At 43.1% G+C, this 17353-nt stretch overlaps 1 protein-coding gene across 2 annotated transcripts in view; it reads left to right on the top strand.

Moving 5' to 3' along the window:
* The window catches only part of LOC114687429 (carcinoembryonic antigen-related cell adhesion molecule 1-like), a 69188-nt gene extending 52937 nt beyond the window's left edge, over window positions 1-16251 (top strand). The window contains exons 6-11 of one of the 2 annotated variants that reach the window (XM_037201485.1): window positions 717-992; window positions 3089-3364; window positions 13066-13177; window positions 13405-13516; window positions 13771-13822; window positions 16134-16251. In XM_037201485.1, coding sequence (XP_037057380.1) covers window positions 717-992; window positions 3089-3364; window positions 13066-13177; window positions 13405-13516; window positions 13771-13782 — 788 coding nt within the window. In that variant the 3' untranslated portion in view covers window positions 13783-13822; window positions 16134-16251. Of the gene's footprint in view, window positions 1-716; window positions 993-3088; window positions 3365-13065; window positions 13178-13404; window positions 13749-13770; window positions 13823-16133 lie in introns of those variants that run through there. The other variant, XM_037201483.1, reaches the window with a different exon arrangement.
* Window positions 16252-17353: the final 1102 nt, after the last annotated feature.

The following is a 17353-nucleotide window of genomic DNA, read 5'->3' as shown; positions in this document are numbered from 1 at the left end:
TCAAGGGTCAAAAAACAAATGTCAGCTGAGTGTGGTGGCACACATCTTTGATTCCAGTACTGAGGAGGGAGACACAAGTAGATAGTGAGTTTCAGACCAGCCTAGTCTACATAACAAGTTCCATGTGAGCTAGGACTGTACAGTGAGAGCCTGTCTCAAAAATATCAGTACTGAGGATTAGAGTGGCAGGCTGTGGTCAGCACTGTGACTATTCACTTCTACTCTGTAGTATTTAATCCATATCCGTGGAACAGGAAATACAATTTTTCTACAAACAGAAATTCTTTAGTTAAGGATTTCTCCCAGTCCTGAGGTCTAGCCTTTAACACCTTTAAGTTTAGCTAGGCCATCTTAATCCTATGACTAATTTTTTAATTAAAAAGGCTATTTCATAAAGGCAGGATCTGACTGTTCACACTCACAGAAAATATGAACAAGAATACCCACAAATATCATTGGGAAACACATTACTCCCAACCATGAGATTTCTGGATATGTGGGCTGAAGAGGCTCCCAGTGTGGAATCTACACAAATACCCTGAGTCAGGGTCATTGTGGGTGATCTTGGTTGGAGTAAGATTCAGCTCTTTCTTCATAGACTATATCTTGAAATGTGACCTTGCAGAGGGTTCCTTCATTGTATGTGCCCTGGGAGGTGGCTGAGATCTCTGAGGGTGAAGGACTCTCAGCTGTTCCCCTCCACTGCTCCTTCACAGAACCAGTGACTAAACCCTCCATCCAATTCACCAACACCACGGTCAAAGGCCTGACCTCTGTGTTCCTGAAGTGCTTGTCAAACGACACTGGGATCTCAATCCATTGGCTCTTCAAAGGCCACAGTCTGAGGATCACGAATAGGATGAGGCTGTCTCCGAACAACAGCACCCTTGAAATAGTCCCTGCCAGGAGTTCGCATTCCGGGGACTATCAGTGTGAAGTATCCAATCCAGTCAGTTCCCAGAGGAGTGACCCCATCCAGGTGGACATAATAGGTGAGTGACCTCTCCTCCCTTGTTACTCCATAGCTTTCAGGGTAGGGGCAGTTCATCAACAGAGTGCAGAATGGGTCAAATCACAAGGAGAAAAACATGGCTCAAGATACAAATACAGCCAGCTTGGTTTGGAGTGGAGTCTTTTGGCTTTCTGGGAAGTGGCAGAAGCATTTTATTTCCAGCCCAGGACTACGGGAACAAGCAAAACTCTGTCTTCCCCCAAGCCTCCTGCTCCATCCCTATGTCTATTGACCTCCTGGTTCTCCGGTTTCTGGCTGAGAGGGATGGAGCTTGCTGTAGCAGAAATCTTAAAAGTCTTATTAATTAAATCAAACCTGAGGCCAGTTATTGAGGTGAACACTGGAAGATCAGAGAGAAAGAACAAGCCACAGCTAACCTCACCTGGCCAACTTCTCAGCTGATCTTGTTTCCTCAGACTGGAAGCCTCTGTGTCCTCATATCCGAGTGGCTCTCAGCTGAACTGTGCTGCCAGAAGCCTGAAAGCTTAACCAGTCAAATGCTTCCAGTTTCTGGTCCTCACGCCTTATATACCTTTCTGCTTTCTACCACCACTCCCTGGGACTGAAAGGCTCACTTTCTGGGATTAAAGGTGTGTGTCACCTTGCCTGGCCAGTTCAAATGTGACCTTGACTGACAGAGATCCAGAGGGATTTCTACCTCTGGAGTGCTAGGATTAAAGGTGTGAGTGCCACCATTTTCTAGCCTTAGTATCTAGTGGCTGGTCTGTCTCTGAACCCAGATAAGTTTATTAGGGTGTTCAATATTTTGGGGAACACAATACCACCACAGCTTGCAGTGTGAGGAGGAGGTTATCCCAGTCTTGGATAGCCTTAGGTTGTGTGAAGGACTTTCCATGGTTAGGAGAGCCTCAAGATCAAGATTTCTTTCTGTACCTAACACAAGCTTTCCTGTCCCCTCCATTTTCATTTTATGACCCTCATGACCTACAAGGAACACCCAGGGCTTTCAACTGTGCTCCCATTCTTATTCTCCAAATTGGAGGAGAATATTCCCCACAGATGGGCACTAGACCTCTGCTCCCAGGTCTGCTCCTGTCTCAGTTCTGACTCCATGGGATGGGAAGAGGGGGTGGAAAGGTGCCTTGGAGCCCTGTTCTGAGTCATGGTGAATCATGAAATTGACAGTTGATGATGCTCTTTTGCTTATTTTTCTCAAGCTTCAAAAAAAAATAGCAGTCAGGCAGTGGTGGCACACTTTTAATCCCAGCACTCAGGAGGCAGAGGCAGGCAGATCTCTGTGAGGTCAAGGCCAGCCTGGTCTACAGAGCAAGATCCAGGATAGGCACGAAGCTACACAGAGAAATCCTGTCTTGAAAAACCAAAACAACAACAACAACCAAAACCCAAAAACCAAATAGCTGAGTGTGGTGTCACATATCTTTAATGCTAGCACTGAGGAGGGAGAGGCATGTAGATAGAATGTGTAGGAGGAGAGCTTGGTCTACATAGCAAGTTCCAAGCAAGCTAGAACTATACACTGAGACCCTGTCTCAAACAACATCAATACTGAGGATTAGACTTGTAGGCTATGGTCAGCACTGTGATTATTCACTTCTTCTCTAGTATTTAATCCATATCCATGGGGCAGGAAATAAATTTTTTTCTACAAACAGAAATCCTTCAGTTAGGGATTTCTCCAAGTCCTGAGGTCTAGCCTTTAACACCTTTAAGATTATCTGGGCCATCTTAACCCCATGACAAATTATTTAATTAAATATAAACAGTAGGTTATTTCATAAAAGAGGGACCTGACCACAGAAAGTGTGAGCAAGAATCCCCACAAAAATCTTTCAGAAATACATTCCTCACAACCGTGAGATTTCTGGGCTTTTGGGCTGAAGAGGCTCCCATTGTGGAATCTACACAAATACCCTGAGTCAGGGTCACTGTGAGTGATCTTGTTAGGAGTTATTTTCATCTCTCTCCCTACAGACCATATCTTGATCCCAAACATGCAATATTGCAGAGGGCCCCTTCATTTTATGGGCCCTGTGAACTGGCTGAGATCTCTGAGGGTGAAGGACTCTCACTGGTCCTTCCACTATTTATCCACAGATCCAGTGACTCCACCCTCCATCCAAGTCACCAACAACACAGTCAAAGATATGCTCTCTGTGTTCCTGAACTGCTTGTCAAACAACACTGGGATCTCTGTCCATTGGCTCTTCAAAGGCCAGAGTGTGAAGCTCACAGACAGGATGAAGCTGTCCCACAACAACCGAACCCTCCAAATAGACTCTGTGAGGATTGAGGATTCTGGGGACTATCAGTGTGAAGTATCCAATGAAGTCAGTTCTAGGAGGAGTAACCCCATCGAGCTAGACATAATAGGTGAGTGATCTCTGTTGCCCTCTTACTCCAGTGTTTGGAATTAGGCCCAGTTTCTTTATCAACAGAGTGCAGAATGGGTCAAAGTCACAAGGAGGAAAACATTGTTCAGGAAACAAATACAGCCAGCATGTTGATGGATGCATGATAATCTCATGATACAACACCAAGCAAGGTGAGCACAGTGCTGCATGCCTTTAACCCCAGCACACCAGAGGCAGAGACAGTTCAATCTCTATGAGTTCCCAACCACCCTAGATTTGTAGCCAGTTTCAGGTTAGCCAGAACTACATAGTGAGACCCTGTCTCAAAAGAGAGAGAGCACAAAGCAGGAAACATAATTACAAGGCCAGCTCAGATTACATTGTGAGACCCGCTCAATATTAACAACAATAGATGTCAATATAGCAAATAGAAATGCAAAGTGATTAAGAGTTTAGGGTCTGAGTCTTTCACACAGTCAATATTCAGAAACTAGTAAAACATTCATGTTACTCTACACTTCTTTCAACACATTCCAATCTTCTTTAGATTATTTCCAATGCCTAATATGAATACTGTATAGACACTAGCCTTATTGAGTACAAGACACAGAGAGGAGGAAACAATACATTTTTCATCATAGAGACTTTTTCAAGTAGTTTGTTTCCAAGGTTTTGATCCATAAATATAAAATGCATAGGCAGAAAGGACCTGTAATGAGTTTCTTACTACATTTGCATATTTATTCATTTTGTGTGCATGTTTCAACCCATAAGTGGAGGTCAGGGGACAATTTGTGTTAGCCAGTTCTCCAAGAACAGGGGATTGAACTTAGGTGGGTAAACCAGCCCATTATCTGCTAAGCCATTTCACTGGTCCACATTTGTTTGTGCATTTATCTCTGTGTGGCAGTTAGGGGCAGGTACTGGGAGGGAGTATGGCAGGCACTCATCCCAACTGAGCCATCTTGGTGGCCCATATACTGAGTTTCTTAACCTCATGCTGATATTTGAAGCATGACATTCCTGGACAGGATGCTTTTTTTTAAAAAATAACTGCTTTTTTGGTGTGTAGTAGTATGTGTGTGTGTGTGTGTGTGTGTGTGTGTATATATATATATATGTTTATAAGACTGGAGAGATAGCTCAATAGTTAAGAGCCCTGGCATCTCTTCCAAAGGACAGGGGTTCAATTCCCAGCACCCACATGGCAACTTATTACTATCTGTAACTGAAGTTCCAAGGAATTCAACACCCTCTTCTGTCCTCCTCAGGTACCATTCATGCATCTTCTGTAGAGACATATAAGCAGCCAAAAGGCCCATATGATGCATCTGGCATCATAACAAAGATACCATCAAAATCCAGTTTTAAGGTGCTTTCATCCTGTCTCCTAAAATTCTGATGACTTTCATCTCTGATCTTTGATCCATGTAGAGCTGATTTGTATATGTTGTTAGTGAAGGCTTAACTTCATTCTTTTACCTGGATATCGCAAATATTCCAACATCCCTTGTGTAACATTATTCATTTATCATTGAACAATCTTAGCAACCTAATCAAAACTCATCTGGTCACAGAGGGTCAGATGGACAGCAAGAATGCCTTCCAGGTTCTGTAACTCAATAGGACAACTCTGTTTCACACCAATAAATACAAAAGAGCCAGAAGAAATGAATTTTTTTTATATATTTTTTCTTTTCTTTTTTATTAAGATATGTTCTATTTGTTTTACTTATCAACAACACATAACCCTGTCCTCCCTTCTCCTACCTCCTATCCTCCCCCCCAACCCACCCCTCATTCCCATCACCCCCAAGGCAAGGTCTTCCCTGGGGAGTCAGCAGAGCCTGGTACCTACATTTGGGGCAGGTCCAATCCCCTCCTCCCTCTACCATGACTGAGCTAAGTGTCTCAGGATAGGCACTAGGTTCCAAAAAGCCAGCTCATGCACTAAGGACAGGTCCCAGTCCCACTGCCTGGGGTCCTCCTAAACAGTTCAAGCTACACAACTGTCTCACTTATCCATAGGGTCTAATCCAGTTCCATGGGGATTCCTAGGCTATTGGACACAGTTCATGTGTTTCTACTAGTTTGGCTAGTCGTCTCTGTACTTTCCCCAATCATGGTCTCAATATCTCTTGCTCATATGATCCCTCCTCTCTCTCATTGATTGGACTCCTGGAGCTCCACCTGGGGCTTGCCCATGGATCTCTGCATCTGCTTCCATTGTCCCTGGATGAGGGTTCTATCATGACAGTTAAGTGTTTGGCCATCCCATCACTAGGGTAGGTCAGCTCAGGCACCCTCTCAACCATTGCCAGTATTCTAGAGTGGAGTCATCTATGTGGGTTTTTGGGGACCTCTCTAGCACTCTGCATCTTCCTATTCCCATGGTGTCTTCATTTATCATAGTATCTCTTTCCTTGTTCTCCCACTCTGTTCCTGATCCAGTTAGGACCTCCTGCTCCCCTAAGCTCTCTTTGCCCTGACCGTTGCCCTCCATTATCCCCTCTTAACCCCAGCTTGATCATGTAGATGTCATCCATTTCTCCATCACTGGGCAATGCTATGTCTGTCATAGGGCCCTCTTGATTAGGTAACCTCTCTGGAGCTGTGAGTTGAAGTCTGCTTATCCTTTGTTTTTCATCTAGTATCCACTTATGAGTGAGTACCTACCATGTTTGTCTTTCTAAGTCTGGGTTACCTCATTCAGGATGATTTTTTCCTAGTTCAATCCATTTGCCTGCAAATTTCATGCTTTCATTGTTTTTCTCTGCTGAGTAGTACTACATTGTGTATATCTATCACATTTTCTTTATCCATTCTTCAGTTGAGGGACATCTAGGTTGTTTCCAGGTTCTAGCTATTCCAAATAATGCTGCTGTGAACATAATTGAGCATGTGTCCTTGTGGCATGATTGAGCAATCCTTGGGTATATTCTCAAGAGTGTTATAGCTGGGTCTTAAGGGAGATCAATTCCCAATTTTCTCAGAAAGCAGCATACTGATTTCCAAAACATCCATACAAATTTGCACTCCCACCAACAGTGGAGGATTGTTCCCCTTGCTCCACAGCCTCTCCAGCATAAGCTGTCTTCTGTGTTTTTGATCTTAGCCCTTCTGCAGGTAGTAGTAAGATGGCATCTCAGAGTCATTTTGATTTGCATTTCCCTGGTGACTAAGGATGTCGGTTGGCAGCAGACTCTGAACAGGGCTTGTGCATAGCCTGTTTGCTTGCCCTACATTGCCCTAAGGTGCCCTTTTGTCCTTCCTCTTTTCCTGTGTCAGTGAGTCACAGGATGTTTATGATATAGCTATTGCTGGAACATTGTCTCAAGAATCAGCTCTCTGCTTGTGGTCTTCCTGTCTGGCTGAGCTGCTGGGATGCGGATGGGAACCTGACCCCTTGGAGAGTAGGAAGTAGCAAGGTATTTAAGGCTGATGGATAGTCAATAAAGGGGCTCTCTTTGAATGAAAAACCACGGTGTGTCCTGAGTGCTCCTTAATCTCGACATCCCTCGGCAGTTCTGGGTCACAGGCCATGTGGGTCACTGCAGATGTCTTTCAGCCATTTGAGCTTCTTCTGTTGAGAATTCTCTGTTTAGCTCTATAGCCCATTTTTAATTGGACTGTTGTGTATTTTGATGTCTAATTTCTTGAGTTCTTTATATGTTCTAGATATCAACTCTCTGTCAGATGTGGTGTTGATGAAGATATTTTCCCATTCTGTAGGCTGTCATTTTGTCTTATTGACTGTGTCCTTTGCCCTACAAATGCTTCTCAGTTTCAAAAGGTCCCATTTATTAATTGTTGGTCTCAGTGTCTGTACTGCTGGTGTTATATTTAGGAAGTGATCTCTGGTGCCAATGCGTTCAAGACTTTCTCTTCTTCTCTGCTGTGGGATGTTCTGTATGTTAAATGTGTTGCTCTGATTGGTTAATAAATAAAACACTGATTGGCCAGTAGCCAGGCAGGAAGTATAGGTGGGACAAGCAGAGAAGAGAATGCTGGGAACAGGAAGGCTGAGTAGAAAGACACTGCCAGCTGCTGCCATGGAAAGTGTCATGTAAAGATACCAATAAGCTGCCAGCCACATGGCAACTTATAGATTAATAGATATGGGTTAATTTAAGATATAAGAACTAGATAACAAGAAGCCAGCCTCGGCCATACAGTTAGTAAGCAATATAAGTCTCTGTGTTTCTACTTGGTTGGGTCTGAGTGCCTGCGGGATTGGCAGGTGAGAGAGATTTATCTTGACCGTGGGCCAGACAGGACTGGAAAAAACTCAAGCTACAATTCTCTTACTTCCTACTTTCTCTTCTATCAGGTTTAGAGTAACTGGATTTATGTTGAGGTCTTTGATCTACTTGGACTTAAGTTTTGTGCACGGTGACTGATATGGATCTATTTGCAGTCTTCTACATGTTGACATCCAGTTATGCCAGCACCATTTCTTGAAGATGCTTTCTTTTTTCCATTGTATACTTTTGGCTTCGTTGTTGAAAATCATCTATTTGTAGGTGTCCAAATTAATGTCAGGGTCTTCAGTTCGGTTCCATTGGTCCATGTGTCAGTTTTTATGCCAGTACCAAGCTGTTTTTATTACTGTAGGTCTATAATAGAGCTTGAAGTCAGGGATCATGATGCCTCTAGGGGTTGTTATATTGTGCAGGATTCTTTTGGCTATCCTGAGTTTTTTAGTTTTTCCATATGAGGTTGAGTATTGTTCTATAAAGGTCTGTGAAGAATTGTGTTGGGATATGATGAGGATTGCATTGAATCTTTAGGTTTCTTTTGGTAAGTTTTCCACTTTTATTATGTTTTTTTTTTTTTTTTTTTTTTTTTTGGTTTTTTGAGACAGGGTTTCTCTGCATAGCTTTGCGCCTTTCCTGGAGCTCACTTGGTAGCCCAGGCTGGCCTCGAACTCACAGAGATCCACCTGGCTCTGCCTCCAGAGTGCTGGGATTAAAGGCGTGCGCCGCCGCCGCCGCCGCCGCCGCCGCCGCCGCCGCCGCCCGGCTTCCACTTTTATTATGTTAATCCTACCTATCCATGAGCATGGAAGTCTTTCCATTTTCTGATATCTTCTTCAACTTCTTTCTTCAGGAACTTAAAGTTTTTGTCATACAGGTCCTTTGCTTGCTTAGTTAGAGTTACCCCAAGGTATTTTATATTATTTGTAGCTTTTGTAAAGGGTGATGTTTCTGATTTCTTTCTTAGCCCATTTGTTATTTGTATATAGGAAGGCTACTAATGTTTTTGAGTTAATCTTGTATCCTGCCACATTACTGAATGTGTTTATCAGCTGTAAGAGTTCTTGGTCAAATTTTTGGGGTCACTTATATATACTATCATGTCATCTGCAAATAGTGAAAGTTTGACTTCTTCCTTTCCAATTTTTATCCCCTTGATCTCCTTTTGTAGTTTTATTGCTCTAGCTAGAACTTCAAGTACTATATTGAATAAATATGGGGAGAGCGGACCATCTTGTTTTGTTCCTAATTTTGGTGGAATTGCTTTGAGTTTCTCTCCGTTTACTGTGATGTTCCCTGTTGGCTTGCTATAAATTGCCTTTATTCTGTTTAGGTATGTTCCCTGCATTCCTGATCTCTCCAAGACCTTTATTATGAAGGGGTGTTTGATTTTGTCAAAGGCCTTTTTAGCATCTAGTGAAATGATCATGTGTTTTTTTTTTTCTTTCAGTTTGTTCATATGGTTTTAATATATTGACAGACTTTCGTTTGTTTAACCATCCTTGCATCTCTGGGATGAACCCTACTTTATCAACGTAGACAATTGTTTTGATGTGTTCTTGGAGCTGTTTGCCAGTATTTTATTGAGTGTTTTGTTTCAATGTTCATGTTGGAGATTGGTCTGTAATTCCCTTTTTTATTGCATCTTTGTTTGGCTTGGGGATCAGAGTAACTGTAGCCTCATAGAAGGAGTTTGGTAACATTCCTTTGGTTTCTATTGTGTGGAACAATTTAAAGAGTATTGATATTAACAACTCTTCTGTGAAGATCTGGTTGAATTCTGCATTGAAACCATCTGGTCCTGGACTTTTTTTGGTTGGGAGATTATTAATGATAGTTTCTATTTCATTAAGTGTTAGTGGTTTATTTAAATGGTTCATTTCTTCCTGATTTAATTTAGGTATGTGGTAGCTGTCCAGAAAATTGTACTTTTCTTTTAGATTTTCCAATTTTGTGGAGTACAGGTTTTTGAAGTATGACCCAATGATTCTCTGTATTTCCTAATTGTCAGTTGTTATGTCTCCCTTTTCCTTTGTAATTTTCTGAATTTGGATGCTCTCTCTCTGCCTTTTGGTAGTCTGGATAAGGGCTTGTCTTTCTTGCTGATTTTCTCAAAGAACCAACTCTTTGTTTCATTGATTCTTTGTATTGTTCTCTTTGTTTCTATTTTATTGAACTCTTTGTTTCTATTTTATTCAGCTCTCAATTTGATTATTTCCTGGCATCTATTCCTCCTGGGTGACTTAGCTTCTTCTTGTTCTAGAGCTTTCAGGTATCTTGTTAAGTCACTAGTGTGAGATATCTCCAACTTCTTTATGTGGGCATTTAGTGCTATGAATTTTCGTCTTAGCACTGCTTTCATAGTGTCCCATAAGTTTGGGTATGTAGTATATTCATTTTCACTGCTGTCTAGGAAGTCTTTAATTTCTTTATTTCTTCCTTTACCCTTTAGTGATTCAGTAGAGCATTATTCAGTTTCCATGAGATTGTAGAATTTCTGTAATTTTTGTTGTTGTTGAAATCTAACTTTAAACCATGGTGGTCTGATAGAATACAGGAGGTTATTCCAATTATTTTGTATCTGTAGAGGTTTGCTTTGTGACCCAGTATGTTGTCAATTTTAGAGAAGGTTCCATGGGGTGTTGAGAAGAAAGTATATTCTTCTTTTGTTAGGGTGGAATGTGCTTTAGATATTGATTAAATCCATTTGATTTATAACATCAGTTAAGGCCTTTATTTCTCTGTTAAGTTTCGGTTTGGCAGATCTGTCCAGTAGTGAGAGTGGGGTGTTGAGGTCTCCCACTATTAATGTGTAGGGTTTTATGTGTGATTTAAACTTTAGTAATGCTTCTTTACATATGTGGGTGCCCTTGTATTTGGGGCATAAATGTTCAGAATTGAAACTTCTTCATCGTGTATCTTTCCTGTGATGTGTATATAATGTCCTTCTTCATCTTTTTTGATTGATTTTAGTTTCAAGTCTATTATGTGGAATATTAGAATAGCTATACCAGCTTGCTTCTTAAGACCATTTGATTGGTAAGACTTTTCCCAGTCTTTTATTCTGAGGTAGTATCTCTCTTTGAAATTGAGGTGTGTTTCTTGTATGCAGCAGAGAAATGGGTCCTGTTTTGTATTCATTCTATTAGTCTGTGTCTTTTTATAGGTGAATTAAGTCCATTGATATTAAGGGATATTAATGACCAGTGATTGTTAGTTCCTGTTACATTTTGGTAGTTAGTGAGTGTGTATTTCTCTTCTTTGGGCTTTGCTGCTGGGGGTTATCTATTGCCTGTATTTTCGTGTGTGTATCTGACTTCCTTAGGTTGGAATTTTTCTTCTAGTGCTTTTTGTAAGGCTGGATTTGTGGATAGGTATTGTTTTAATCTGGTTTTATTTTAAAATGTCTTGTTCACTCCGTCTATGGTGATTGAAAGTTTTGCTGGGTATATTATTCTAGGCTGGCATCCATTTTCCCTTAGTGTCTGTATTATGTCTGTCCAGCGTCTTCTGGCTTTCAAAGTCTCCATTGAGAAATTGAGTGTTATTCTAATGGGTTTGCCTTTATAAGTCACTTAGCCTTTTTCTTTTACTGCTCTTAATATTCTTTCTTTATTCTGTAGATTTATTTGTTTAATTATTATGTGGCAAGAGGATATTTGGGAGTGTCTAGTCTGTTTGGTCTTCTACAGGCTCCTTCTATCTTCATAGCTATTTCCTTCTTTAAGTTTGGAAAGTTTTCTTCTATGATCTTGCTGAATATATTTTCTGTGCCTTTGAGTTGGTATTCTTTTCCTTCTTCTATCCCTATTATTCTTAGATTTGGCCTTTTCATGTTATCACAGATCCTGGACATTTTGTGTTATGACTTTTTTGGCTTTGGTATTTTCTTTGACTGATGAATCTGTTTCCTCTATTGTATCATCTACACCAGAGATTCTCTCTTACAGTGCTTGTATTCTGTTGGTTATGCTTGCATCTGTGTTTCCTGTTTGTTTACCCAGATTTTCTATTTCCAGCATTCCCTCTATTTGTATCTTCTTCATTGTTTCTATTTCCCTTTTCAGGTCTTGAAGTGTTTCCCTCACATGTTTAATTGCTTTTTCTGGTTTTCTTTAAGGGATGTATTGCTTTCTTCCACATTTTTTATTTGTCTTTTCCTGTAGTTCTTTATTGATTTCTTCCAATTTTTTGTTTGTCTTTTTCTCAATTTCATTTTTTCTTGAAAGGCCTCTAGCATCTTCATGATGCTGTTCTTAAGGTTGCTTTCTTCTGCTTCTTCTACTTTGTGATGTTCAGGTCTTGCTGTTGGAGGAGGGCTAGGTTCTGGTGATGCTGTATTGCTCTTTATGTTGTTCTATGTATGTTTTCCTTGACATCTGCCCATCTCCTCCTCTAATAGACATAAGAGGTTGCTGTGTCTGAGTGAGTTGGTATTGTTCTACTCTGTGCTTGTTGTGTCTGTGTCTCAGGGGGCCCCTCTAGGTCCAATATTAGTACTTGGTCTCATTGGAGCAGGCAGATTCTGTTTCTCAGGGAGCTGCTCTTGGGTGAACCCAACCTTGTTGATTCTGTGACTCACAGAGCCACTCTTGGTTTTATTAGGGCTCTTGGTCTAGTCAGAGAATACAGATTCTCTATTTCAGGAAGCCTGTCTTGGTCCAATGAGAAGTGGCAGATCCTACGTCTCAAAAAGCCACTCTTGGTCTAATGAGGGCTGGCAGATTCCCTGTCTCAGGAGGTTACTCTTGTTCCAATGATAGCTCTTTGTCCAATGAGGGCTGCCGGCTTGGTTTCCATGCCTTAGGAAGTGGCTGGGTCTCAGGGGGATGGGTATGGGGGCAGGATATGTAGATTGCAGGGTCTGGTAGGGGGTCTTGGTGAGGGAGGGACCTTCACAAAGCAGCCCTGCCTGCTGGCCAGCAACTGGGACAGAGTTTGGTGGGGATTCACGGGGACCAGCTGTGTTCCATGGATGGGGCCAAGGGATAGGACTTTCTGGGTATGGAGCCTCAATAGGCTTTCAGATAACACCTGACCACAGGAACCAGAGTGGTGAATATTTACATCTACAACAATTAGACAATGAGAAAAAGATGTGATCATGAAAAAACTGTAATGTTAATGTAAAAATTGCTATGTGACATTCTCCCATCTTCAGATCCTTCCAAGGACTGCCAGAGTGGATATGAATTAGACTGCAGCCTAAAACACACTCTCTCCCCACCTGCCACAGGCAAGGACTTGAAGGAAGATACATGTCCAGTCTAGAAACACAGTCCTTACAGGAGTACTAGGAGAGAATACCCTGCTTATTGCCTCACCTCTCCTAATCTACCTTCTCACAGAAAGTTCACTCCCCAAAGGAACAAACAGATGTCTGATACAATCAGAGAGTTCTTGTCCAATTGCTTGGTGAGGATGAATTTATTGTGACGCTTCTTCTCTTTTCTGTCCATGACAGGTGGACGTCGACTTTCATTGCAGAGTATTATTGTCATTGTTTCCCAATGTCTGATGGGGCTGATTGCAGTAATATTTGTACTGGTTTTCCTGTGGCGCAGACATCGTGGCAGGTGAAGTGTCTTATACCTTTCCACCTACTCTTCCATTCCCTCCATGCTTGGGAAAGGAAAGAGGCTTTCCTCACTTTGTGTCTGAACTCCATCTTCTTCTCTCTGCTATGTGTCTGCTGTGTTCCTCATATCACTGCCTTCCTATGTCCTGTACACCACTGTCTGTCCGTCATGGTCACTCCTTTCCTTGTGAAGTCTGGAGATAAATTGACTTCATCTTTCACCAGGGAGCCACAAATTGAGAACAATATTAAACAAGAGGACAATGAGCCAACCAACCTCAATGAAACCTCAAAAGCAGCCTCAAATGTGAAACCTCAAAAGGAAAAGAAGCCAAAAGTAAATTCTCAACCAAATTACCACCCACAGCACCAGCTAGAAAACAGCCAATATGATGGGGTAAAAGGATCAGAGGCTAGGAGGGGCTGGTTAGATTGGAAAAGGAGGCAGCACCAAGAAAGGCAGTGGCAGACATGACACCATTGTGTGAACACACAGCAAGGACACCAGGCAGCTCCCAGGAAACATTGGCTCCCAGGGTCCTTCCCAACTGAGGAACCAAACGACAGTGACAGTGTCTCCCATTTCTTTAGGACAAGAAGTAAGAGCATGCTCAGTGAGGACAACTGGATCCGTCCATCCATAGTAAGTAAAGGCACTGACCCTCGGGAATCAAAGGTCTCATCACCTGCCAGTCCTTCCACAGCATCCTGGACACCAGCCACTGTCTCCTGTCTGACTTACAGAGCAGATCTTCTCTTCCCAGCCTCTGGCTGGCATTTTCTTTAGGCTACCAAGTAGCTCCCAAATAAAGACATGGAGACTTATTATTAATTATGAATGCTCAGCCATAGCTTAGGCTTGTCCAACTAGCTCCTTTACTTTAATTTAAACTGTTTCTATTCATCTATGTTTTGCCTCAGGCCTTTTAACCTTTCTTTAATTCTGTATGTCCTACTTTCCTGCTTCCTCCCATCTGTCTGTCTGACCCCAGATCTCCCTGGCTTCTTTTCTTCTTTCTTTTTTAAGCCTAAATACCTCCTCCTACTTATTATCCTGCCTAGATATCCCACCTATCTATCCTCCCTCACTATTAGACATTCAGCTTTTTCTTAGACAATTCTGTTGACTTGGGTAAAACAGCAACACATCTTTACTTAGTTATACAAACACAACACATCTTTACATTGTTAAACAAATATTGCACAACACCAGCGCTCAGGTTCTGTAGGTCCTCACCCTCTTTCCAGCCACAGGAGACCAAGTCAGTGCTGAAGGGACACTCAGTTCACCTAGGCTAGGCTGGCATGAGGGAACCACATGTCCAAGAGCAAGTTCCTGAACCTAATGCCTTCCCTGCTGTATGTGAAGGTTTTGGGCATTCATTTTCCCTAAGGGGACTCTCTACTATGTGAGTCTGGTCGCAAGGACCACTGTGCTTCTCTTTGTCATAGGAACATGTCAGTCACAAATACCACTGAGGAAAGGATAATCAAGGCTTTGTGAACTTGGAGAACTCCTGAACTAAATAATCCAGGTCTCTGTCCTTGTTAGCTCTCCTCTGGTCCTAATAAGCTAGGTCTCCAAAACAGACTCTGTAGGATGCAAAACCTCTAACTGGACTTGGGCATCAACCCCTTCAACTTCCACCCCACATCTACTACTACTTCCTGCCGCCTCCTTCGGCTACAAATCACAAGTCTCAGATGAGCTTTGTACTTCGATGCTCTGGGGACTCTTCTCTTGCTTCCCCAGGTCACGTGACAACTCTCCTAATGAGGTAAGCACTGCCACTTTCACTGTCTGCTTCCTCTCAGAAGTCTCTGGAGAGATGGGGACACTCAGAGTCACAACTGTGTGTCCTTAGTTCCTCCTGCATCAGACAAGGAGCTGCACCTCTCTTACCCTTAGCCTGCTTGCCTGCATTCTGCCCACTACAAAAGAAGTTACAGGTGTGGGTGAGCTAACCCCTGTGTAGTTCCCAGCACAGACCCAAAGGAGAAAGGGACATATCCCTCTCCCTTGTCTCTGCTCATCTGAACCTGCTCTGGCCTTCAAAGGAAAGACTCCATTCCAAACAGTCAGAAGTGCAGGCTCTGGGATCTCACTCTGACCCCTCCTCTGCCCAGCATACCAGTCCCTTGTAGTCTGGCAGTTGGATTCAGACAAGAGACATCCTGTCGTGTAGGAGACTGGCAGGTTTCTTAGAGAATGACGGGAGGCATGCTCAACAGTGAGGGTGGACATTGTCCAAAGGGCCACTGCAGATGAAAGGCCCTCAAGGAGCGAGAGTGGACAATGGCCAGGGAACATGGGCTGCATATTAAAGTGGGCTGAGTGCTGTCTTCTAAAGTCTCTGGCACAGGAGGTCTTCATGAGATGTTGTTCTGTGCAGGACAAACAGACCATGTGGGTTGACTCTAAAGGAGGGGACTATTGTGTGTCTATGTTCCTTTCCAGAAGGCTCCAGCCACATAGTAACCTATATTCTTCTTAGCAATTGAGATGGTCACTTAGAGAATTTAAAGGCTGGAAATGTAGTCCTATTGCTAGAGTGCTTGCTGGCTGCCCCTGGACTAGGTTTGATCCACAGAATCACAGTGGAGCACACCTGCAGTCACAGCACTTAGTCCCTGGAGAACATGGGGACTCCCTGGGCTACACGAGAGCCGGTTCACACCAACACACACACACACACACACACACACACACACACACACACACACACACACACACACACCAGGTTTAGGGCAGATGAGATGGTTTAGTGTGTAAAGTGCAGTTTACAAATCTGACACCCGAGTTCAGTCCCTGAACCCTGAGGTGAAAAGAGAGACCCCTCCTGTAAGTTGTCCTCTGAGATGCACCCATGTTCTGCTTGTCTGTCTGTCTGTCTGTCTCTGTCTGTGTCTCTGCCTCTGTGTCTTGAGACTGACTGTACGATCATACTTTTCAGGTGGATGGCCTTCACATTATTTCCTGGAAAACAATGTCCAGCAACACAAATCCCTAACTTCAGTCTTCCCAGTTCCACCAGCAACATCAACAGTCTTCTGAAATAAAAAAAAATTAGTGATGGGACCTGTCCCATTAGCTTCTGCTCATGAATTCCCAGTCTCCTGCCCTTCACTGGGGATGGGGTTAGCGGAGGAGAGTCCCCAAAAGACACAACACTAAAGCCCCAGCCTTCAGAGTCAGCAGAGAGAAAGGCAGATAGTGGATTGGGTAGCCTATGGCTAGCAGAAAAGGGATTGCTGGTGAGGGATTGCACCCTTTAGACCACAGAGCAAGAACACTTATGAAGTCCACTGTAGCCATGAAGCCAGCTGAGTAGTGATCCGAAATCTGGCTGTGGCAGAGAAAAATGGGCTGTGGTAGGGGATGACTTCACTGGGGAAAGCCCTCTGACAGCTGACTATGTGTGCAGGTTCCTGGTATGAGATCTCTGCCCTCAGAAGGATGACAATGTAGTCTGGCTTGTGTACAGTTCTAGGAGTTCAGTGGCAGCCACTCTGTACCTATTTCCTGACATGGGATTTTTGCTGTACACATGGTGGGCCATGAAATCCAAGGTCCTGCAAACAGGAACTGTCTTGGTTGGTCACAGCTGCAGTTCCATGGTGGAGAGATACAATCTTCCCTGCATGTCCATTTGAGATTCCATTTCACCTCTCAGCTGTGACTTGTTCTCTAGTCCCACAAAGCTAAATGGCCAAGCCTTCAGCAAGCACATGAAGCACTCCTCGACATTTGCCCACTCTGTTCTCAGGTCTTCCTCCCACACACTACTGTCTCCTTAGCTCCCTGACACTAGCTCCTTCTCCTACTGGGGAATGTCCAGTGTCCTATCACATATTCCAGATTCCTTGCTTGCTCATACTTCCTGCTCTTGTCAACACTTAGCTCTGTGGGGCCCTCTGTTCTAATTGCATCTGTCTCCCTGTACACCTCTGCCCCACTGCTGTGACAGGAGAGTAGTGACTGAAAAGGGTGCATCAGGAAAGAAACTAGTTGACCCAGAAAGACTCGAAGCCTGTCCCTACCTGACTTCATACATTTGAGCATACTCAAGAGATGCCAGGGATAGGAGCTCGAGAGGTGGTTTGGTGGATCTAAGCATCTGGCTGCTCTTCCAGAGGACTCAAATCCCCATCTACCACACAGATTAAAACCTTT

This window comes from Peromyscus leucopus, chromosome 1 (genome assembly GCF_004664715.2).
Source record: "Peromyscus leucopus breed LL Stock chromosome 1, UCI_PerLeu_2.1, whole genome shotgun sequence".
NCBI lineage: Eukaryota > Metazoa > Chordata > Mammalia > Rodentia > Cricetidae > Peromyscus > Peromyscus leucopus.
This window is presented reverse-complemented; position numbering and strand designations above follow the sequence as displayed.